This window comes from Nannobrachium achirus (assembly GCF_963921795.1).
Source record: "Nannobrachium achirus genome assembly, chromosome: 1".
Lineage (NCBI taxonomy): Eukaryota > Metazoa > Chordata > Actinopteri > Myctophiformes > Myctophidae > Nannobrachium > Nannobrachium achirus.
The window spans coordinates 33,242,902-33,267,389 of NC_137810.1; the positions used below are offsets into that span (position 1 = coordinate 33,242,902).

Consider the following 24,488-nt stretch of genomic DNA (forward strand, 5'->3'; position numbering starts at 1 on the left):
CGTCCCAGTCGGTCGATTTAGCGACCCGGTCGCTCGCTTTAGTGCCGCGGTCGGTGATTTAGCGACCCGGTCGCTCCATTTAGCGACCCGGTCGCTCGCTTTAGTGCCGCGGTCGGTGATTTAGCGACCCGGTCGCTCCATTTAGCGACCCGGTCGCTCGATTTTGCGACCCGGTCGCTGAAAACTACCGACCACGCCGCGACCCGGTTGTAGGTCGCTAAATGATCTCGCCCTCTCTCGGAAATGTACCAAACAATATCTAAAACAGACCAGGAGGCAGCCTTGCAGAAAAACAATGATTTTTAATTGGTTCCAGGACAGGACAACAGGAAATAGCAAAAATATGCAGCTGAAGAAAACAAAACAACTTAAAAGGAGAGGCAGCGTGACCATCTCTCCCCATGGCAGCCTAATGAGCTGTTTCCCTTATATACTCCTCCCTTCCATTACCAGTGAACCAACCACAGTAATCTAACCATCCACCCAAGATGCTCCCCATGTTCTAATCCATCACATCTTCAGGCACCGACTACGCAGCTAGGCTTCAACTGGGAATACACACTGGAATGTTACAAGCATAACAATAGATTTCATTTTCAATATGCATGTATGAGAGAAAATGAGTCTGTAAGAGCCTGCTCTGTGACACTAGGGTTCATTTGGTTGCTGTCCGGGCAGAAACCTCTTATCTCCATAAGCTCTGGTGTTTTTTGGTAAATGAATGCCCTGCTTGAACATACTACAACATCATACAAAAACATACAGCATGCTCAAAAGTAGCATATCGTCACTGTCGGGCAGAAATGAACGGTTTTGGACATACAAGGTTTCCACCCGGCAACAACGAAATCTGCAATTGAGCTTGTAGATCTGCTTCTTTTGCCCTTTTTTAGGATTTGAATCCTGAGAAGTGTAAAGGTTTTGGATATTATGAGGTTTCCTCCTGATAGAGACAATAATGGTTAACGCAATGTCAAGGGTTTGAATCACCATGTCCTCTTCTCGCTACAGCACGCTGTCTTTCCTGTCGTGCTGTGCCGTAACGTCTCATAGAGTAGGCAATTGTTGGACGCGCGCCAGAAATACGTGTCACGCTGCTTTGTGTGACGTCTTAGCTGGTCAGCCTTATAAAAATATCCCGGGCATGTGACATGGCCTGAGAGGCAAACGTGTGTTTCCAACAGCGCGTATGGCAGAATAGATAGCAGAATAGATAGGTCCACGCGGGCAGGGGCGTCACACCAAATTCTGGGCCCTGGGTACAAGGATTCACTGCGGGCCCCCCATGAATGTTAACTATTGAAAAATAGCAGATATACAAGTTCACAGCGAGCTGCGAGCTTGTAGATCTGCTATTTTTGAAAAATCGTGAAAATGTGTGTCAAGAAACCTATGTTTACATGTCAGTGATGCTCAAACTTTTTCATGCGAAGGACCCCCCATCTCAAAATATTTAGTTCCAGGGACCCCCCAGAAGCAAAATCTTAGTTACAAATGTAAAAAAAAAAAAACATATATTCAAAGATTTGCGCACATTTTCACGTCTTTTCAAAAATAGCAGATCTACAAGCTCGCAGCGCGGCACTCGGTGCCGCGCTGTGAGCTTGTATATCTGCTATTTTTCAATAGCTAAAGTTACTATAGGCCCCTCCACCTTGGGCCCTGGTAACTCAGTCCCACTTTCCTACCCCTTGTGACGCCCCTGGGCCTGAGAGGCTAATGTGTGTTTCCAACAGCGCGTATGGCAGAATAGATAGCAGAATAGATAGGTCCACGCGGGTCCAGGTCCAGATCCAAGCTCAGCAGTCCTCTCAGCCGTTGCTGTTGGCAACATGAGGAGGAGGAGGGATGAGGGGGGAGGGGAGGGGCTTTGGTCCTGGCAGGGTTTGGGTGTAGGGTGGACAGAATGCCAAGCAGTGGTGTAAAGTAACCGAGTACATTTACTCAAGTACAATCTTGAGGTATTTGTACTTAAATTGAGTATTTCCAATACTTTGACTTCTACTCCACCACATCTCGGATCCAACTGTTGTACTTTTACTCCACTATACATTTATTTGAATACTTTAGTAGATTTTGATTATTGTTACAGAACATACTTCAACTATATATATATATATTTCGGCCACTGAAAATAGCCGATAGCCGTTGTAACATAATGAAGACTAACTTTTGGTACTTTAAGTACATTTTGATGCCAATACTTTTGTACTTTACTCAAGTAGGACTACACTTTGCATTCCAGACTTTTACTTGTAACAGAGTATTTCTACATTGCAGTATTGATGCTTTTACTTAAGTAAGAAATGTGAGTACTTTTTCCACCACTGATGCCAAGCTCACACTCTCTCCAGGGAGAAGATGGCCCGATGCAGGCGGCCATCGGGTCATGGCAATTACTAGGCACACACACACGCGCACACACACACACACACACACACACACACACACACACACACACACACACACACACACACACACACACACACACACACACACACACACACACACACACACAAACGCTGTTTGGTGCATGCATGAGCACGAGCAGACACATGAAGAAGGGATACACACATGCACGCACGGCGCACACACACTGTTCACACACCAAATGGCTCCTTTACAGCCGTCCAACTTCACATGCTCGTGTTGGCCAACAGTTTGTTCAGCCAAACGATCATTTCATAGGCACACATTCCTCTGATAGGCCTTTCCAATTTCAAAAACGATAGCCTTTCCAATTTGAAAAAGCGTTTTGAGCTTGTAGATCGGCTATTTTTGCCTGTATATGCATTGTGGCCCTCTGGAGTGAGTGTGAAAATATAGTGGCCCTCTCCATCATCAAAGTTGCCCACCCCTGCCTTAGATTCAACAAATTCTTTCAATGGACTAAAATCTTGTTTTATTTGATGGCCTTCCTGCCCTGGCATTTGGCCTTTGTGCTTTCAAAAAATGGACAAGACCAACGGTCAAGTGACCCTAAAGCCCCTAAAATGAAAAAATTCCAGGCCTGCTTATAACTTTTAACCCTACCTCTAATAGGCCAAGTGCTGTCTAAACCATTCATAAATCCTTTGAGTGTTTTTTTTTGTGAAATAAATGTGTATGCTGTATTGTAAATGAATCAAATCTAGAGAGAAAGGAAGGGAGGGCTTACATACGTAGGTAAGCTATTACTATTTGTATATAAGGATATACAATAGATAATAGGTGGACTGTCCACTAAAATGTTGCAAACCACATATTGGAGGATTCTGATGCAAGTGGTTGCAAGTTTAAACTTATCCCTTCATGAATCTTTGATCTGAACTGGGCCTAAGATTTTGCTGTTTTTGTAGGTGAAACTGTTTTATGGAGGCAACAAAAGTCCCTGTGAATGCTGCACAGTTGAAATATGCATATGCATATATCAACACAAGTAAATTGGTTTCTGTTCCCCTTGGAAAGAAATTGCTTCTGCATAATATACACTGTAAAATCGTGAGTGTTAATTGACCCTTATGGGTCCATTTAATTACATTTGTACACTCTCTTGAGTTATGAATGGACGAATCAACACTGGGGATTTTACTGTGTATGTTTGTTCCAATATCCCAGTGATGTAATTGATGCCTAATTTACATGTGTTATAGATGTTAGGATGGCAGGGGTTCTCTGTACACTCAATATGGTATGGCACCTTCTAGTAAGAATTGGCATCTCCTCGGCAGGATGTAATTGGATTGTCTTGCTTAATGTGAGACAGTTATACACAGTTACACTGTTACACAACCATGTGTGTACGCCTGCAGTGGACAGATGCCTAGAAAGATGCCATGTCATTTCCAGCTGTGCTACACAGCCACACATGCACATTGGATACACATGCACAACACATCTGCACTGCACATATGCGTGCATGTGCGTGCACAAGTCAAGTCTACTTCCCTATTTTCTTGCCTCAAACACATGTACAGGTTATTGGTTCTTCTAAACATCGGTTAATTGCCCATGCAGCCCTAGTATGACAAAGCATTGCAACCTGTGGTATTTCACTGTTTTGGGTTGTTTTCCTAATTGTCTCCACCAGCCGAAGGCATGGGGGAGAGTATGTTTTCCCCTTCGTCCGTCCGTGTGTCCGTCCGTGCGTGCGTGCGTGCGTCCGTCCTCGCAGTTTGTGTGCACCTAATCTCAGTCGCCGTTGGCCCGGTCGCTGCCAAAGTGAGCACACACATTCCCTGGATGCCATTCTAGAACCTCTGCTTTGAAGTTAATGTTCCAGTGTTTTTGTTTGTTCAAGGCCTTGCGTTGCCAATGTAATACAACAATACTGCTGCAATGGGGGACAAATAAAACACCCATGGTATTCTTGGACTGTGTCACTTTTTGGAGCCTCTGCCAATCGGTCAAGCTTTACACAGTGTATTTGTGTTGTGTTTTCAGATCCCAAGGTGAGCAGATCAGCTCCCTGTCAGCCCCAGTGAACAGCTCAGCCTGCGGGAGACAAAATGAGCGCTGCCTCCGTGAGCCCGCTGATACCGAACCTTCTCTTCCTCCTCTTCCTCCTCCCCTTGCCCCTGGTAAGCTTTCATGAAAGGCCTTTATTTTTTATTGTCCCTGTTCCGGTGTTTAAGCGTTATGATGGTGAAAATCGCGGGCTCATTAGCAATTTATGTTGGGTAAAAGAAACAGTCGAGCTAGGCAAGCCCAATTCAGCCGTACCATGGATAAAAATGTGTTTGTGTACACGCGCACGCGCATGCGCGCGCACCCGCACGCATGCACACACACACACACACGCACGCACGCACGCACGCACGCACGCACGCACGCACGCACGCACGCACGCACACACACACACACACACATGCCTGTGTGGTCTTGTAGAAAACGGTCAATTTCCGTCACTTGTACACAGTCTGTCACTATAATGACACGGATAAGGCTCTGTTCTTGTTAATTAAATAGGCTTCATTTATTGATCAGCCTGTGGCTGATGGAGAATTACTGCTGTATTCTCATTACTAATTCATAGTTTACTTAGTCAAGTCAAATACATTTCATTTCTATGGCACATTTCATACATAAATACTGTACTGACAGACAGACAGACAAGACAGACAGACAGACAGACAGACAGACAGACATATTGACATATAGATAGAAAGATATGCAAACAGATATACAGTAATACCTCTTCACACTCACACATTAAGCATGCACGCGCAGGCACACACGCACACATGCACACACACAGTTGAGCATTAACAAACATCCATCCACATAATGTATTCACCCCTACAAACCACACATGTACCCACAGTATGCAACACAACATAAAGTACAGTATGTCTAGAACAGAGAGGGAGGGAGGATACTGTTAGGAGACTGTTAGGACTCCCACTGGAGTCTCCGCTGGTCAACAAAGAAACACTCCACGAAAAGGCTTCGTGGAGTGTGAATATAATAGTCATTTGTTCGGGGTGAACTACTCCTTTAAGCCTGCTTTTAATAAATGACACAGTTGTGGCAGATTTCAGGTCATCACAGGCAGTTTGTTCCAGACAGTATAGGACCATAAGGACTGAATTCACCACTTTTTGACTGATTCTAGTTACAGTTAGGAGACCATTGTCTGATGGTCTCAGAGGTCTCATTGGTTCACAGGCGGTGAGAGGTTCAGAGATGTATTAACTAATTAGCGAGACCATTAAGAGCTTTGTAAACATTAAGCAGCACTTTCACGCCATTTCTGTATTTTAATGAGGAGCCAGTGAAGTGATCTGAGTAGCCTATAAGATAAATGGCTGCAGCATTTATTCTTTTGAATCTACTATGTCAGTGGTTCCCACTGTAAGGCAGTGGTTTGCCAAGGACCCAAACTAGTGAGTTCTTATAGCCCACAAAAATGTGTCCGCAACCCACAAATGGGTCCCGACCCAGTGCTTGGGAAACAGTGCACTAAGGAAGAAGATGCTCCTTATTAGTGATGTGTCGTTCATGAGTGATTCGTTCATAAGAATCGAATCATTAGCATGACTCGTGAACGATTCGTTCAAATCCCTGAAATGGGTCGTTCACACTTTCGTTCACACTCCCGCCCCTCCCCCTAATAGCCCCGGTTGGCAGACAGGACGCGAGGGCGGGCTGTACTCGCGACATGATAAAAACGCTCCCGCGATTGTGTTTTTCACAGGACGATCGCACTATGAACGAATCATTTGAACGAATCTTTTGAACGGATCATTACTGTGAACGTGAACGAAATGATCCGTTCACTGAAATGAACGGGATTGCCCATCACTACTCCTTATAGTTAGCGGGCCACGGTCCTATCTACTTATACAACTGGCTAAGAGGCCACGCCCACTTCAAGCACACAGGGCACAGGGCAGTCAACGGACATGTTTGATGAAGCCAGCCTAAGCCAGCCCAGGCACTGAGAGAGAGAGAGAGAGAGAGAGAGAGAGAGAGAAGGGGAGAGGAGCAGGGCAGTGTATCGAATTACATTTACAACAGAGAGGGAGGGCTGTGTCACACACACACACACACACACACACACACACACAGAGACAGAGAGAGAGAGAGAGAGAGAGAGAGAGAGAGAGAGAGAGAGAGATCCTACAAATCATAACAATAGTAATACTAATAATTAATACGCTATAGAGAGGCACAGATAGATAGATACAGTACATGCATCTATCAATAGAGACAGAGGGAGATAGATAGAAATATAGAGAGATAGATATTAATAATGAATAATAGTAGATGAGGATTTGGAAATGCACACGTTGACTACACTGGACACCTTACACAATTGTTCCTGTTTCCTGAGTTATTGGTGTCCAACCAAGTGTGCCTTTTTGTTCATGATTAATCTGACTTAAAACCTAAACCCCTTATGTTGATCAAATATAGAGCAGGCCTAGAAATTGAGCAGGCCTAGAAATTGAGCGGCCGCATATTTCTAGTCTTATATATTCTGTCCTCTGTCTTGTTTATTCAAGCTCTCCTCTCCTCCCCACCCTATTTCTTCCTGTCCCCACTCCACTCCACGTACGTACCTTCTGTAAATGAACAGCATTGGGTAGAGTCACTTTCCATTACAATATTTCCCCTTTAGCTCAAGAGGAACTCAGAGTTTTGTTTAAATGACTAAAGATTGCAGAGGATGTGTCTGTTTATGAGAGGCAGAGGATGGAAGGGGGAGAGAGAGACAGGGCAGTGATGAGATGACCATACTTTGCTCTCAACACTGCTCTCATCAATGTGCATGAAATTAATTAATAATTGTAGCTAAAACGGTGTAAATGATATTATACAAGGCACTGAATGGCACTGAGGTATTTACTGTAGGTAAAAAATACAGCAGGCTAAATGTATTATGATGTTAGTCTTTTGTGCCGCCCCCCCCCCCCCCCACACACACACACACACACACACACACACACACACACACACACACACACACACACAGCACACAAATATACATCTAGAATGTACTGTACTGTATCCAGGAATCTCTTTCTACATTACTGTAATGCCTCAGCTCTTCACTGGGAGGGCCGATGGAGGACAACAGTTTTGGAAGGTAATGGTCCATGTCGGCAGTAGTGTGACAGATCGTTTAATTCAAGTGAGAGCTCTGTGTCGCCGGTGCTGTCTTGTACCCAGCGCCTGGCCTTGACTCTTCACCTGCTGCCTAGCAACAACAACATGGCTAATTAGCACAGAGGATAGGCTTACATCTCTGCTAGACTTAGAGCTGTCAGCTCCAGGGAATTAAACACGCTAGTACTGTATGTGTTAGAGCCCGACCAAAGCCAGATCTGTGGGTCCTATGCCGATCCTGATCTTGGAGATTTCTACACTCAGATTATATATTGTATATTTGATGCCCAAAATAACTATCAAACACTGTATATTTAGCCTGCTGTATATTTGACCTAAATACCTCAGTACCGTTCAATGCCTTGTATAAGCTAATGTATACACATTACACCTTTTTTGCAAACTTATTTATGCATTTTATACAAGTTTAATTAATGTCATGCGCCTTGATGATAGCAGTGTTGAGAGCAATGTATGGTCATAACTGCCCTGCGGAGTTGGAGGGGTTGTCTCTCTCTCTCTTTCTCCCCCTTTCATCCTCTGCCTTTCTCACTCATACATACACATCCTGGCCCTCAACAAGCTTTGGTCATTTAAACATAACTCTCTGTTCCTCTTGAGCTAAAGGGGATATCACTGCAAATATTGTAATGGAAAATTACTCTACCCACTGCTTTTCTTACAGAAGGTACTGTAAGCAGAGTGGAGTGGGGACAAGAAGAAATGGGGTGGGGAGGAGAGAGAATAAAGGAGCGAAACAAGGAGCATATATACAAGATAAAATATTAAGATATAAAACATTTATCTTAATCTTGGATCACTTCATTGGCTCCTCATTAAATAGATAATGTACCGGTATGTCAAAATGCTGCTTAATGTTTGCACAGCTCTTAATGGTCTCACTATTAATACCATCACTACATTATGTATTGTCATACAATGTTGTAAAGTAGCAGTTGAGAGAGTGATTATATGTAATATAGATAAATGGATTGGATTGACGTATGATTGAGGATTCACTATTCACTAAGTAACTCACACATCCTCAAACTTTCCCAGGCTTCATACAGCCAGGCTGCGTCATTCACACAAAACGATGAGCCATTCTACTGTACCTTTGCCAGAACAGCCATCCTCCTAAGCTGCCACGTTTCATAATGTGTGTGTAACGCTATTGTCTGGTCAATAGACATTATAGTGTGTTCACACCACAGATAGCATCACTGGACTACAGCATGTGGCCTATACGTATATTACTGTGGTGGACCGCCTCATTCTGTGCTTGTGTTTAACACTGTCTTAGACTGCCAAACGCACAAGAACGATTGCGTTGGCGTCTCGCCGGTGGCTGGCACAGCCCTTGACGTGCATGAGCCTGTGATGAGCTCCAATTGACGTCAGCGATCAAAGAACTGAGTGCCTCCCTGGCGTTGGTGCTGGATAATGCCTCATAAAGTCATGACGCCACGTCTCCCGGGGGCGCGCTGTTTCGGGGGTGGCGATGGGGGTTCTGCGTTGGCCTCAGCTTTGTGCAGCTGTCAGCAGGCGGGGGGGAGGGGGGGCAAAAGGGGTTCTTTCTTGGATGTAACCTCGGTGTCTGTAGTTGCAGCTCCAGGGTCCTGTTTGGTTGACAGTTTGAGCGGTGGCCTGTCGACAAGTGCTATTGGAAATCAGTAACCTTATGGGTCTGCACAGTGTTGTAGTCAATTCAAGTCAAGTCGAGTCAAGTCTGTTGTCATTGTACATTTTGTGCATGGGCAAGTGTAATTAAATGATATATTGAGTATTATTGACTACAGCCCTGTTGGCCCTAATGTTTCTGTATTTTGTTGTGTATATTCACTTAGGGTTAGGGTTATCTACATTATAGATATCACAAGGACTCAAGCCAGGAATGTATTTGCGACTGAAGGTCACTACTTAGTATGAAAACCTCCAGCTCATGTCTGTCTGTCTATCCGTCTGTCACTCTGACAATGACACCTCATCCCAGCTCAGCAGAAGGATATAGCTGACCAGTTCTGACATCTCAATGATGTTGCAAATTAATTCCGTCCTTGTCCCTTTTATGCCCATATATGGAGATCCCTGATGTCATCATTAAGCCCATGTGCACCTCATCCCAACTCATCCATATTTGGGATAATATGGCCACATTTTGGCCAACTTAAATAACCAACCGCAACACGAGGCACACCTGAAAATGTATTCCATCCTTGTCCCTTTTATGCCCATAATGGAGATCCCTGATGTCATCAATATTAAGCCCATATCTGGGAATGCCCATATGGACATACTGTATTGTGTCAGTCTCATGTGGTCTATGACATCAAACACATATGATGTCTGCAGATGTCAGTCATCTCCATAGTCCATATTTGGAAAAGTATGGCCACATTTTGTCCAACTTAAACAACCAACCAGGTCTGGGCATTTATTTGGTCAAAGTTGATCCTATTGATAGTCTTTAAAAGACAAAGAAGCAGCCGCACACACTGTAGCCAAAGTTCCAATATTTATTTTAGGACGCAGAGGGAAAGTTGATCCCGTGCCAGTGCTCGCCCAGCAGTCTGATGTGACCCAGGCAGATGCGTGCCCATGTGCACGCACCCATGTGCCCTTAGGGCGTCTTACTTATAGTACTAAAGAAATCCCTCATATGTTTAATAAAGCACTGTCCCTGGCTGCTACTTGTGCACACAAACCTTGAAGTTGAGTTTCTCCAGAAGCTATTGAACATAGTATGAAAGACAGTCAATGATGTTAAAGTTATACCATGTAACCTTTTTTATAAAACAAATCTTAAAATTGTCCTAACTGTTAAATCGCTGAAGTTTTAGAACACCCACTCCGTTATTTTCAGCTTCTAAAGCCTTCTCTTTATATGTTTTCTATGACCATGCGTTCTACCACTCCACGGATTTGTATCGGTCGCGGTGGTTTGCGGCGCCGCTCCGGTGGTCCGCTCCGGTGGTCCGCGACGACTCCGGGCGAAAAACGGCCGAAAAAAGCAATACCGCTACTGACCACTAGTTTAGCAACTTACACAGTATAGCTTTAACTAAACAATGATGAAGGTTTATATGATTAACTAGTGTTTTTTTTTCGAAGCTAAGATTTAATATCTGTCACTTTCACATGCAAAAAAGAGAATGACCCCCCCGCCCCCTTAAACATTTTTTTTTAAACTTTTCGCCGTCGTCCGAGTGTTGTGTGTTAGTGTGTGCATGTGTGCGTGGCTGCGTGTGTATTTACTGTTTGACGCCTTCCTGCATCGTGCTCGTTAGTGCAGGGCCTTTCTGCATGTGGGGGTCATCTGAATTGGGGGAAACGCCAGCACTTATGGTGTGTTTAATTGGTTGAGTGCAAAGCAGGTCCCAGAGCTGAGACCTCTCCCACACTGTGGTGTGTGTGAGAACCACATAGTAACCACATAGATTAATGAAGCAACATCTCCTACACTGTGGTCTGTGTGGACCTCATGGTAACGTTAACCGCTCACTAAACCCTATCTACTGTACTCCATTGACCGGCGTCCCCCAGGGCTTTATAGTTGGCCCCCTCCTTTTTTTCCCCTCCAGTCTACATCAATTCAATTCACCAGAAATAGACAGTCTACCAGCTTCACGTTCTGAGCATGTAAAATTGGCTATTTCCGCAGAATGTTTGCCCATTATGACATGCCCTGAATAGGGATACTATCTGTGGTTCATGTGGTCAATGCAGCAATGCTGACCCTCTGGGTCCCTTCTCCCTGCTGTAGTGATGTCATTGTCCAACATTTAACCCCTTGAACCCCAGCATCCATATTATGGGGGGAACATTAGCCAAAAAGAGATTTGGAATGGTGTCAATTGGAAAAAAGTGGTCCAAGAACTCAGGTCTAGTTTCTTATTCTAGAGGGATTAAGTGGTAAATGTTTCTGATTCTACCGTGTGTGTGTGTGTGTGTGTGTGTGTGTGTGTGTGTGTGTGTGTGTGTGTGTGTGTGTGTGTGTGTGTGTGTGTGTGTGTGTGTGTGTGTCCGTGTGCGCGTGTGCGCGCACGTGTGTGTGTGTGTGGGTGTGTTTGCACCATCCTCCAGGTTGCAGACCAGAATGAGCACTCCAACTGTGTCATCAAGAGAGAGCAGGAGAGGTGCATGGAGAAGATCAATTCAGATGATCCCGGGAATGACCCGGAGTTTGGTGAGTCAAACATTCTGTATGTGTGTGTGTGTGTGCGTGCGTGCGTGCGTGCGTGCGTGCGTGCGTGCGTGCGTGCGTGCGTGCGTGCGTGCGTGCGTGCGTGTGTGTGTGTGTGCGTGTGCGTGTGTGAGGAAAACCTTCTCAAACCCACCTGACAGCCAGTGAGTGACAGAGGGCATGATGGGTAAACTAACTGGAGGATTGATAGAGACCCTTCCCTCCACCTCTGCAGCTGTCACCATCATGACTGATGTTTGTTATGGGCTCTAGCTCAGCTCTCCACTAGCTTGGCCGCCGTCACACACCGGCCTACAGTACAAGCTCACAACGCATTGCATCGTGACGTGTTGTGAGCTTGTAGGTCATCTCATTTCGTCTATTTCCGGTGCGCACCATGGCACGCAACCCCAATGAGACTGAGTCAGAACGTGCCATCGATCGCTTTCACCTAGGGAAACATGAGCCCAGGTTTTGCACCCAGTAGGCCTGTATGAAACAACAAACACGATGATCAATAACCGCACACAACATCTCTCCGTCATAGGTCCTGTCAGAGTTTTTTGCACAGATCACAGTACAGATCAACATACTGTATAAGAAATGGCAGGGATGCCATTACAATACAGCAGTATATGAAGGTAGTGGATGATGTTGACTGGTTGGAGTTCCAGCGTGTTGGGAAGCTTGCAGCAGGACTGCAGATATGGGAGACACTAATAATGACGGAGCTTAAACAGAGAAACTGCAGCATGGTCAGCATGCCGCATTCTCTCACACTCCATCTCTCCAGGGTTTGTTTTGTAAAAGTTAACAGTTAACACACATGGGTAATTAAACTAATTAAACACAATATCAAACATATGAGTCAGTCTACATTTCCCAAAAGGAAATGCATGCATTTAACACAGGTCTGACCAGAAGCAGGGTTACATATCCCAACGGCAATGGCCATAACATGAATGACCAGACCTGCACCTATTTATCTTTCTACTGAAGCTCTCAGTCAATCATTTTCTCTTTCTCCTTATGTCTCTCCCTGTATCTCTCTCTCTCTCTCTCTCTCTCTCTCTCTCTCTCTCTCTCTCTCTCTCTCTCTCTGTCGGTCAAATAGTTGCTTATGCTGCAGTTCCACCGTATATGACTGATATTGAAATGCATAACCTCCTCATGCCGTTATGAAACAGGGAGGTGAAGGTTGATAGGTTTAGTGGGGGAAGGGTATGTGCTTTTGGACGTACTCTGCTTATTGTGACCCTGGCCGTGTCGTGCTCTGGAGCAGTAGACGGTTCTCCGACATTTCCATGTCAAGGAGCCATAAATTTACATTTGGCCGTGGACCCCCGACAGAAAACGTTTGTGCGTTTTAAATGTTTCAAAATTATTCAAAATTGTACAAATGCCAGGTCATTTTTGACCTAGCATCCTATAGTGTGTATCGTGTACAGATTTAGTTTTTGGATTTTCTGCTGTTAGACTGATGATACTGTAGGTTCTTGGTTTACTTATGATCCTAGATTACTATTTCTATCCATTTGATGTATAAAGAGCATCTGCTAAATGCCTAAATTGTAAATTGCTGGGGACCCAATGGACCCCCCCTCTCCCCAAGGACCCCTGACCCCACTTAGAGAAGCACTGCTCTGGAGAGCTAAGGGTGCGGGGTTCAGGGCTGGCAGACACAGGCGAGTGGGGGGAGGGGGGGCGCCGTGAATCATATCAATCATATCTGCAAGGTGGCTGTCCACCCATCCATGGACCTGAACACAACATGGACACATAACGAATGCAAGGCTGAATCCACTGAAACCCCAGCTTCCATCTTACAAGCCGAGGTTCAGTGGAGTATTCCTCTGCCATTTGGCTGGCAACTCCAGTTCATTTTGTCTTTAGGTTCTAGTTCTATTCAGTGAAGAAACAAAGCAGTTCAGTGGGGAAAATTATAGCAACACTGAAATGTAATGTTTACATTTAGTAGATATCGTAATCTGCACACTGTACCTGCACAGTGACCACGCCTCTGTGTAAAAAAAAAAAAACATTCTACTGATGCATACATCCTATAACAAGTAGTAACAGTGTATGGTAGCCCTCATCTGCCATCTGGTGGGCAGATGCTGTCATTGAGAATTCACTGTTCCTTTCTCTCATTGAATTAAGGAAACTGCAATAGTATATATTTATTTGTGTATTGTTGTGTCATACAGTATTTAGCTGACTGTGTGTGTGTGTGTGTGTGTGTGTGTGTGTGTGTGTGTGTGTGTGCGTGTGTGCGTGTGTGCGTGCGTGCGTGCGTGCGTGCGTGCGTGCGTGCGTGCGTGTGCAGGATGCCCGTGGATGTGGGACAACCTGACGTGCTGGCAGCCTGCCAGAGTGGGAGAGGTGGTGGAGGTGAGCTGTCCTGAACTCTTCTCTGAGTTCATCAGTGAGGAAGACTATGGTCAGTACACTTTACTACAATTGCATTGAAATACCATTAAAGGGGAATTTCGCTCATTTTCAGCTCTGAGCGCGATTGATGGGATTTAATGCTAAATTGCTTGTATTTGTATCACTCGACAATTTGTTTTTTTGTTCAGAGCTAATGGTAGAAAATGACTTTTTCCCCACCTTTAGCACTTGTTAATGGATGGAATAACATCTGATTACCATAAGAATAGCACTCCTACGGAATTCTTCTTTAATCAAGATAATTCACTTCATCAGTTTAATTTGGAGTTGGTTTGCTCATTCTTTTTTAAGATAATATATATATATATATATATATATATATATACAGTATATATATATAACATATACAGTATTACATATAACATGTATTACTTGTTAATTACTTGTGTGCGTGCGTGCATGCGCACATGTGTGTTTCTGTGTTTTCAGAATTGGGAAGGGTGAGCCGTAATTGTACAGAGTTGGGCTGGTCTGAGGAGACGTTCCCTCATTATGTCGACGCATGCCTCTTCGATGACGGCAACAGCAGCCATACTGTAAGCAATCCTGTTCTGTTCTTCTCTTCTCTTCTCTCTTCTCTTCTCTTCTCTTCTCTTCTCTTCTCTTCTCTTCTCTTCTCTTCTCTTCTCTTCTCTTCTTCTCTTCTTCTCTTCTCTTCTCTTCTCTTCTGTTACTTTCATCTCACTTCACTCCACTATGTTTTAGGGCATTCACGAATAGTGATTTTTAGTATTCGAATTATTCGACCGCAAAGTATTCGAATAGTCGAATATTCGACAGGACTGGCCAAACTGTCAAATATTAAGTAAGCAAGAGGAGAACATTGTGAAAATAGCCGATCTACATGCTCACAACGCCTCACGTTGCGAGGCGTTGTGAGCATGTAGATCTGCTATTTTCACAATATTTATCTGCCGAACCGAGTCACATTACAGTAAATGTAATACCTACAATTCCAAGTGCTTGTCAGGGTGGGGGTCCCCAGTTCAAATATGTTTATTTTGGGGGTCACGGAGCATTACTGTAACAAATTCATCCAACAGGGCCATTAACAACTAATTTTTATGACTTCCTATCTAGCCAAGCTTTATAAACTATACATTTTTTAAAGAGAAAACAATAAAAAATTAAAAAATAAGCAAATATTCGACTTCTGTGAACAACGTCGAATAGTGACTTTGATATTCGAATATTCGAATATTTGGTGAATGCCCTACTATGTTTCCTATATCCTTTAGGATCTGTACTACGTGTCAGTGAAGGCTCTCTACACCGTGGGCTACAGCACCTCTCTGATCTCTCTCACCATGGCCATGGTCATCCTCTGCAGGTTTAGGTGAGATGACTTGCCCTTGACAATATATATGAATATGAAGTGGTAGTGCTGGTCAGGGTTAGGGTCACCAACAATCGCTGTGGGGTCTACTCGTAATGGTAAAACTATAGATATACATATCTCGTTACTTTTAGTTTAAAAGTAAAAAATTAAAAACACACCAAGGGTGTGTGGGTATGTCCATATGGGCCCTATTTCCGTCCGTGTCTTACCCCTTATCGCTAAACGTCTTTGCATTTTTTTTACTATTTTGAAAAACATTTAAAATACTTCAAATAGCCGTTCTACAAGCTCACAATGTGTTGATGTAGATCGGCTAGTTAAACTATTCTTAAATGTTTTTCAAAATAGTAAAAAAAGGGCAAAGAGATAGGGGATAAGTGCTAAGGCACAGACGAAAATAGGGCCCCAGGTCTCTATGTCTTCATGCATGCAGCATGGCCTGTAATACAGCTGGGTGACCTACCTTCAAGTGGCTCAGTTGAGCAGCTTAAAGGGCCTTTCACTCTATAACAGTAACAACTATAACAAGTCAGAGGCGTCAATTGGGTATGGCAAGGTACCTTGGCTACAGGGGAAGACAACAAAATGTACTTCTTAAAATAAATCATGTTGTTAAGGTATGGCAACATGACCGGTGTCTTGCACGCGCACCAGTCATGTTGCCAGGCATAGCTTAGCTTTTGCTGAACTGACGCCACTGTAACAAGTGGCCACCAATGGCGCCACTCACTTCACACTGGGTGTGATCCTGTTCTGTTCTATTCTGTTCTTGCCAAAGAGCACCTGTTTCCAGTTGAGTGCAATTAAGGAAGGACCCACGCAGAGCTCCTAATTCTCTGTCTGTCTGATTAGATATACTGTACTTCTGGGCTTGTGGACTGGAGTTAAAAGCCAGACAATGAGGCTGTAATAACATTATTTGACTCAGAGCTTTGGTGTTCTGTTCTGTTGTGTTCATGTTTTGTTTTGTTGTTGTTCATCTACTGCAGGAAGCTGCATTGCACCCGCAACTTCATCCACATGAACCTGTTTGTGTCCTTCATGCTGAGAGCCATCTCTGTCTTCATCAAGGATGGGGTGCTTTACGCCCAGGAGGACAGTGACCACTGCTTCGTACACACTGTGAGTCACACCATGCCTATACGCACACATGCACTGACAAGCGGGGATGTCCAGAGAATGTTAGAGAGGCTATAATTTCTAAAAAGGCCTTTTGGTGGAAATATCGAAAAGCTCACAACGCGTCGCAGCGCTTGGGAGTCGGTTATTTTCGGTATTTGATACCACAATAAACTAAGCATAACCAAGTGAATGCTGAGAGTTTGGACAAGGCAATTCTCTTGAATTTGTGTTTCTATCACCATAGTAAAAACTGCATTCATGGTCTGGAGAGGGCACTTTTTACAGAGGGATAAAAGGGCAGGGGCACAAGCCCCCTTTGATGTCTATGTGTGCATTCTGTGCATGTGCGGCGTGCACACTGACAAGGATGAATGGTTAGCGAGGTTCCATGGGTCCTGGGATCACGGCGCCCTCAAAGGGCTCACTCTGCACAGCGCGGCAGGTTTCCCCATCGACTTCCATTCTGTGGGAGAAAGGGGGCTGTGCGTCCCATCGCGTTGCAGGCACTGCACCGCGTGAAGTCAGAGGCGTTGTCTGTTACCCATGTTTGCCCCAAAGATTCACAACGTGTCGTGCAGATCTGCAGTTTTTCACCGGATGTTCGCCCCCAGAACAGGGACGCTAAGGTGCAAGTGTTTAAGTGGACATGTTAGCACATGGACAGATCAGTGACCCTATTGACAGATCAATACCTGTCAATGTAATTGCCTAGTCTCACATCTGTACTAACCTTTTATTTTACCCCATGTGAGCTTGTACAGTAGATCAGTTATGTTCAGCATGCTGTGAAATATAAACCAGACTTGAATGCACATCGAGCCCAACCAGAGCTATCCTGTCTCCCTGTAGGTGGGGTGTAAGTCGGTGATGGTTTTCTTCCACTACTGCGTCCTCTCCAACTACTTCTGGCTGTTCATCGAGGGTCTGTACCTCTTCACCCTGCTTGTGGAGACCTTCTTCCCAGAGAGGAGATACTTCTACTGGTACATCATCATTGGCTGGGGTGAGACGTCCAAAATGATGCCCTCATGTAGATCAGTGGTTTTCAACCGTTTTCATATCAAGGCCCATTATCTATTCTGCATTTGAGCCACGGACCACCATTTGATGAGATTTTGCCTCTCAGACCCCAAACTTTAGAATATTTTGTCATCGTTGGATAAGAGGGGAAATAACAGGCAAATATTGATCAAAAATAAACTTCTTGTAAATTGAGTATTGCAGATGTTTAACAATAATTTAACTCTTGAAAGCATAAAATGAAACCAAATGGTTTCATTTTACACTAGGAGTTAAAGATCTATAAGGGCACATTACCAACTCTCCATCATTTAGCTGGGGACTACCTGGAACCCCCTCAAGGACCACTGGTTGACAACCACTGATGTAGATATATTGATCTGATCCAACAATGAAATATTTTGTTTTTAATTGTCTTAGTATTTGTATCCCTTTGTTACTAACCTTTAATCCTTCCAGGAGGGCCGACACTGTGTGTGACCATCTGGGCGGTCCTGAAGCTGCATTTTGACGACATAGGGTAAGTTCTGGACCACACATTTTCATCTCCAAGGTGCGCTTGTCTTAAGAATGCTAAATGCATTGAGTCCTATGCACTGCAGTATTTCTTACTGTATGTTCATACTTCGTTGCCTCAGGTGTTGGGACATGAATGACCACGGCCCCATCTGGTGGGTGATAAAGGGACCTGTCCTGGCCTCTATTATGGTGAGTTACAAGCACTATCAATTGACCCTTTGTCAAGTCCCGCTCTTGGTTGTGCCCCTCTTTGCACCCATTGGTTGCTGTTCCTTGGTTGGACAAAAAATCCTCCATCCACTACCATTGAAATAATGTGTTTTTCAGTTGCTTCGTATTGATGTTCTGTGTATTCTATTCTTATTTTAAACTTGGTGTCAGTAAAAAGGAACATCTCAGGTGCAGTATAGTGACTGGGTATATCATGTTTGTTTTTTGTTTTTTCAAAAATGATGTTTTAGCAAATTCAACTTAAACAACCATAAAGGCCTGGACATTTGCACGTCGGAAAGTCGCAACTCACCCAACATTTCTGAGGTTTCGGAGATACAGAACAAGGCAGAAAGAGCCTGCTGGTTGTTCAGTCAGGGACCAATCAGAAGGCTGACAAAGGGTCAATTGCCCACTGTTTGGAGATGATCAAATATGAGGACAGTGTGGCCTGGAATTTCAATTGAATTTTATTGAATTCAGTTATCGTACATCGCTAAGAAGTTGTGTCATTGAGACAAAGCCAGTGACTTTGTCTCTGGTGGATGTTGTGTCCTTCCACAGATCAATTTTGTCCTCTTCGTCGGCATCATCATCATCCTCGTCCAGAAACTGCAGTCTCCGGACATCGGTGGAAACGAATCCAGCATTTACCTGTGAGCAGCCCTTTCTCAATTGGTTATTTGCAGGGATGTAAAGTAACTAAGTACGTTTACTTAAGTACTGTACTTTTACTAAACTGCAATCATTTGAAAACTTTAGTTACTACTTTGCAGATGTGAATTATACTATTATAAAACATACATGAACCACTTTAGCCCTATTTTATACCTAGGCTATTTGAAAATAGCTGTTCTACAAGCACAACACGTCGCATTGTGATGCGTTGTGAGCTTTTATATCTGCTATTTTCAAACATTTTGTACTTTGGTACTTGGTAACTTTGGTACTTTAAGTATATTTTGATGCCAATACTTTTGTACTTTTACCCTAGTCAATGTTGCATTTCTGACTTTTACTTGTAACAGAGTATTTCTGAATTGCAATATTAATACTTTTACTTAAGTAAACATTTTGAGTATCTTTCTACCACTGGTTATTCGTAGGCTATTGAATTTAGCTCACCAGGCCAAAGAAAGAGCCTGCGGTGACTGTGTGTCCTGTGTGTGTTGTGGTGGTGTGGTGGTGTGTGCTGCATGGCAGGAGGCTGGCCCGCTCCACTCTGCTGCTCATTCCTCTGTTTGGGATCCACTACACCGTGTTCGCCTTCTCCCCGGAGCACGTCAGCAAACGAGAGCGTCTGGTGTTTGAACTGGGCCTGGGCTCCTTCCAGGTGAATGTCTTTTCAACACTCTGTCCGCAGGACCATTGAATTATAGCGTCGTTGTCGTTGACCTTGTACAGATGTGCCGTTTCAACTCTTCTGTATTTACTTATATTTTCTTGAAAATGTCCAGCAAATGCATTTTTGTGTCTGTCTTGCCAATGACAGGACGTGTGACGTTTTGAAATGGCACATCTGTATGTCCAAAACCATTCGTTTTTAATTTATCATTTTTTTTATCACTAGTGAAAATAGCTGATCTACAAGCACACAACGCATCCTGGTTACGAGGCGTTGTGTGCTTGTAGATCTGCTATTTTCACTAGTTTTGTGTGACAGTCTTGTATGATGAAGCAGAGCTTTACTTTACGAAAGAAACTTACACATTTGAAAGCCCGACAGTGACGATATATTATCTGGAGAGGGAACAGTAAATCCCTGCCCACTCATTACAATGAAATATATATTAATCCATGCCCTAATATTAGGTAGGCTATACCACTAATGTGGTTAATACAAGTGAACCTTTTTTCCCCGGTTAATCTATGTAGAGTTAATAATTATGGATAAATAGATGTAGATGTGACCAATACTTGTATCCTTTGTCTTTCCTCAGGGCTTCGTTGTTGCTGTCCTGTACTGCTTCCTGAATGGAGAGGTAAATCTCATTTTACATAAAGAAAACTCACTGCATTTGTCATGAGAGTGCATGATCAGCAGCAGAATGCTTGTGCTCAAACTGTCAGGAACTGAGAGGTGGTGGACCAATAAGCAGGAACTCAAGAATTCAAGTGACGAGATCACGATTAATGATTAACTAGTCGAATAGCAGTAAACATAAGCACACGCTGAACACATGCGCAACATAGCAACACACCCACAACACTACAATACAACCATAATACTTGAACACAGAAACTCAGACTAACTAACAGCACAAGGAACCTGACATTATAAACTAAGGTCCAGCACTGAACGCAAAGACAGTCTAAATATACTGTAGGCCTATATATATAGTAAGTTTTTGCAAAAAAGGGCCTCCTGGTGGCGCTATAAAAGTCAGATGCAGGGCATAGGTATTTCCATGGCCTCCAGATAGACCAGATTGGTCAAGTTATATGGAAAAACGCAAATCGGCCTGTTACACCGACACCATGAGGCCGATTTGAATGGTGGCATTTCATCCGTGGCCTAGTGGGAATGTGCGTGCAAAGTTTCACGACACTATATCACATCACTATAGAGATAATGTGTACGGTCTTGCGTGATGTTTGGACAAAATCTGTAAGGGTAATATCATTTATTTATTTTTGTTGCAAAAAAAAAACGGCCTCCTGGTGGTGCTACTGTATAACAGGCTGATGTGAATTGGGGCAGGGGTTCTGCTCTGGACTTCAGGGAGAGTGTGTGCACAGTTTCATGACGATCGGTCCTACATTACCGTAGATTAGCTGTACAGTACACAGACGGATGGACGGACAGGGGGCAAAACATATTCTGGGCCACACTTTCGGCCTGGCAGAGACACAACGGAGAAGCGTATCATAATTTCGACATAACATCTGTTTGACGTCCCATCTTTTCGACGCGGGTGAATGTTAACCTGGTGAAATGCTAACCTGCCGACGCTGGTGAATGCTAACCTGGTGAATGTTAACCACTATGTCTAAACCTAACCCAAACCCTAACCTCAGTAAAACTATGTCTAAACCTAACCCTAAAACCTAACCCTAACCCTGAACCTTAGACGAAATGATGGGATGTCAAAATGGCGAGATTTCACCCAACAGGGAAGGGGTTCACAGGACAGGGACAGAGGCCACGATGGTGACACAAACAGTATGCAGGAATAGATGCCTCAGAATCATCACAATGTCAAACTATACATTTACAGTAGCAATGTGTTAAACTGTATGAGGTCCTCCTCCAAGGGCCAACCATTTGTGGAAATGCTGTTGGCATCATGTGGTCCAGTAATAGTTTGGAGGTTTTTCTGGTTCAAACATACTGTGTAGCAGTGGTTTTCAAACATTTTGTGTCTTAAAGAAAAGGTTCCAAAAAACGTCCATTGAACTCATTGGACTTTTGGGATTACTGAAAAGTTAAATGAAAATAGGTTTACTTTAGGTGACATAAAAGTTCACAGAAAAAATGAAAATGAAAACAGGTTTACTTTTGGTGAAAGTTTACAGAAAACCTTAGGACTAGAACAAGAGTCTGGTTGCCTATAGCAACCACACTAACTATCCGGAATCATATTGTTTTATTGCAAGGGTTTCCAAACCTTTCAGTCCACGACCCCCCAGTATAATCATATTTGAACTGGGGAGTGGACATTACATTTAGTTTGACTTGATTCCACAGATATGTAAATATTGTGAAATGGCTGATCAACATGCTCAGAGCTTGTAGATCAGCTATTTTCACAATGTTTGACTCTTATGTAATATTTGACAGTTGTGACTTTAGAAACTGTGTTTACTGTTGAGTGAGAAAACAAGTTGCGGGACGCCCACTGGCCTACTGGTCCAGGCGCATACCACTTGGGCTCAGTGTGGCCTGGCAGCGTGTCGATGGTTCGATTCCCAATCCCGACCAACCTTTGCTGCGTGTCGCATTCCTGTCTCTCTCTCCAATTCCTGTCGGTCTACTGTCCTATCAATAAAGGCATAAAGGCCCAAAAAATATCTTAAAAAAGAAAGAAAACAATGTTGCACATTAAGCTAATCATCTGGGGACCTCCAAAAATAATTTGGGGAAACCGTCATCATTTAAAAGAATTAACTGATTAATTGAAACATAATTGGGGAAAATACATTTAAAGTTTAATATTTAATGTTTCAATGAATATATAATATATACTAGTCCTGTTCTGGGGGGTATGCAACCTCACAGTATATGAGGGATTGAATGTCTCAGAAGTAATTGGAGAACTCAGACCGGTGCCCGCTGGGCAGAGCAGTCACCATTGATGTCCAGTTCTTCATCTCTGATGTATGTTTGAAAGGCAAGAACAACATCTTTTCACAGCTAGATGGCCAAATAATTTATCTCGACGACAGTCGAAGGATGATGATGATGATGATGTGCAATACCCATTGTATCAGTCTGTGATGTCAGTACTATGAATATACAGTAGCGACACTGGCGACACTGTATATTATCAGTGATGTCAGCATGCAGACAGACAGCGGACATCATCTCCAAATTTGGGCATTTTTTCAGCATGCGGCTGTTACCATGGTGGCCACACTGTTTAGTATCAGTGATGTCGGCATGCTGAACTCCAAACTTGGGAATGTTTTCAGCATGCGGCTGTTACCATGGCAGTATCAGTGATGTCAGCATGCAGACAGACGGCGGACGCCGGATGGACATACGTTTGCTAAATGAATTGTTGTGAGCCTGATGAGGGATGACGAGCTTGTGTCTTTTCCAGCGAGGTCCATTAATAATGACCTTGTGAAGTATATCCCTCAAGGTGCAATCGGAGATCAAGAGGAAATGGCGCAGCTGGACGGTGAACAGATACTTTGCTGTGGACCTGAAGCACCGGCACCCTTCGTTGGCGAGCAGCGGGGTGAACGGGGGCACGCAGCTGTCCATCCTCAGCAAGAGCAGCTCTCAGATACGCATGTCCAGCCTGCAGGCCGAAACGCCGGCCACCTGAACAGCAGCCGGGGGGAGGCCGTGCCCCGCACCACCACCACCGACACCACCACCACCCTCACCGCCGGACCTGATGCCAACCACTACGGCACCGCCACTAAAGCCACACCCATCACGCTGCCCATGACCAGCCTCGCCAACCCCTATCCCAACCCTTACCCCGACCCCAACCCTTACCCGGACGCTGGCGTGATGGAAACCCAGTTCAACTCCAGCAGCAACGACGTCGATCTGGCCGGTACCGAGAATCAGTCCAGCCCCACGCAGCCCTTAGTCTAACCTCCCTGACCATGAAGCATGACCAAAACCATGATCCTGACATAGTGTGTGCCGAATCCAGAATCTCCAAACCTATCAACCCTGCCTAACCCTCCAGGTGTCCAGGTGTGGACTGGAATGCAATTCCAAACTTAATATTTGTGTTTTCTATATGGAGTGTCTACCACGTGTTAACATGCGGGGGAGCATAGATGAAGTTCTGTACATATCATTGCGTTGCTGTCAAAATGCTTGCTGAAGGTGGACCACTTTATCGGTAGAGCTAGAGACCACCTGCCTTCTGGGTCCAATCACAATAATCATTCCATCGTGTCTGAGAAAAGGAAGTTGTTTACACGGTTCCTTTGTTCTTTTCTCAAAGACTTGATGCAAAATGTATCAAGCTGTGTCTATATCTCTATTTAACGAATGGATATCAGTTGTAATACCATAGTGCAGAGAAGGTGATGTGAAAGTGGCTTATTCACAAGAGAGGCACTAGAAAGGGCCACCTACACTGTAAATACTTGAATACTGGGTGTGTACTTCCTGGTTTCGGTGTATCTGTTAACATCAGCGGACGAGGGTTCTCACTCTCATGAATGTTCTAGAGATGGAGCTAAGCATTGACTGAGACATTGTGGCTTCATGCTGTGACTCATGCCTTTAGAGTCAAACCAATGACGAGAAATAATTATGGAAATACGTGCAACATTGAGTGTTGGTGGGAAAGCAGCGTGAAACTCTGCTGCTTCTGAACCATTATGCCTAAGTTATGCTCCATGGTACAATGGCGTCGCAGA

The 24,488-nt window shown here is 44.1% G+C and overlaps 1 protein-coding gene across 1 annotated transcript in view; it reads left to right on the forward strand.

Annotated features, from left to right (window-relative positions):
- Positions 1–23,706, forward strand: part of LOC308287223 (pituitary adenylate cyclase-activating polypeptide type I receptor-like) — a gene marked incomplete at both ends in the record, with an annotated part of 36,735 nt that extends 13,029 nt beyond the window's left edge. Inside the window, 12 exons of the mRNA XM_080728338.1 lie at positions 11,674–11,776; positions 14,100–14,213; positions 14,654–14,760; positions 15,463–15,560; positions 16,553–16,685; positions 17,535–17,688; positions 18,165–18,225; positions 18,344–18,413; positions 18,999–19,090; positions 19,638–19,767; positions 20,375–20,416; positions 23,227–23,706. Of these exons, the coding sequence (XP_080584464.1) occupies positions 11,674–11,776; positions 14,100–14,213; positions 14,654–14,760; positions 15,463–15,560; positions 16,553–16,685; positions 17,535–17,688; positions 18,165–18,225; positions 18,344–18,413; positions 18,999–19,090; positions 19,638–19,767; positions 20,375–20,416; positions 23,227–23,706 (1,584 nt within the window). The remainder of the gene's footprint in view (positions 1–11,673; positions 11,777–14,099; positions 14,214–14,653; positions 14,761–15,462; positions 15,561–16,552; positions 16,686–17,534; positions 17,689–18,164; positions 18,226–18,343; positions 18,414–18,998; positions 19,091–19,637; positions 19,768–20,374; positions 20,417–23,226) is intronic.
- Between the last annotated feature and the right edge of the window lie 782 nt (positions 23,707–24,488).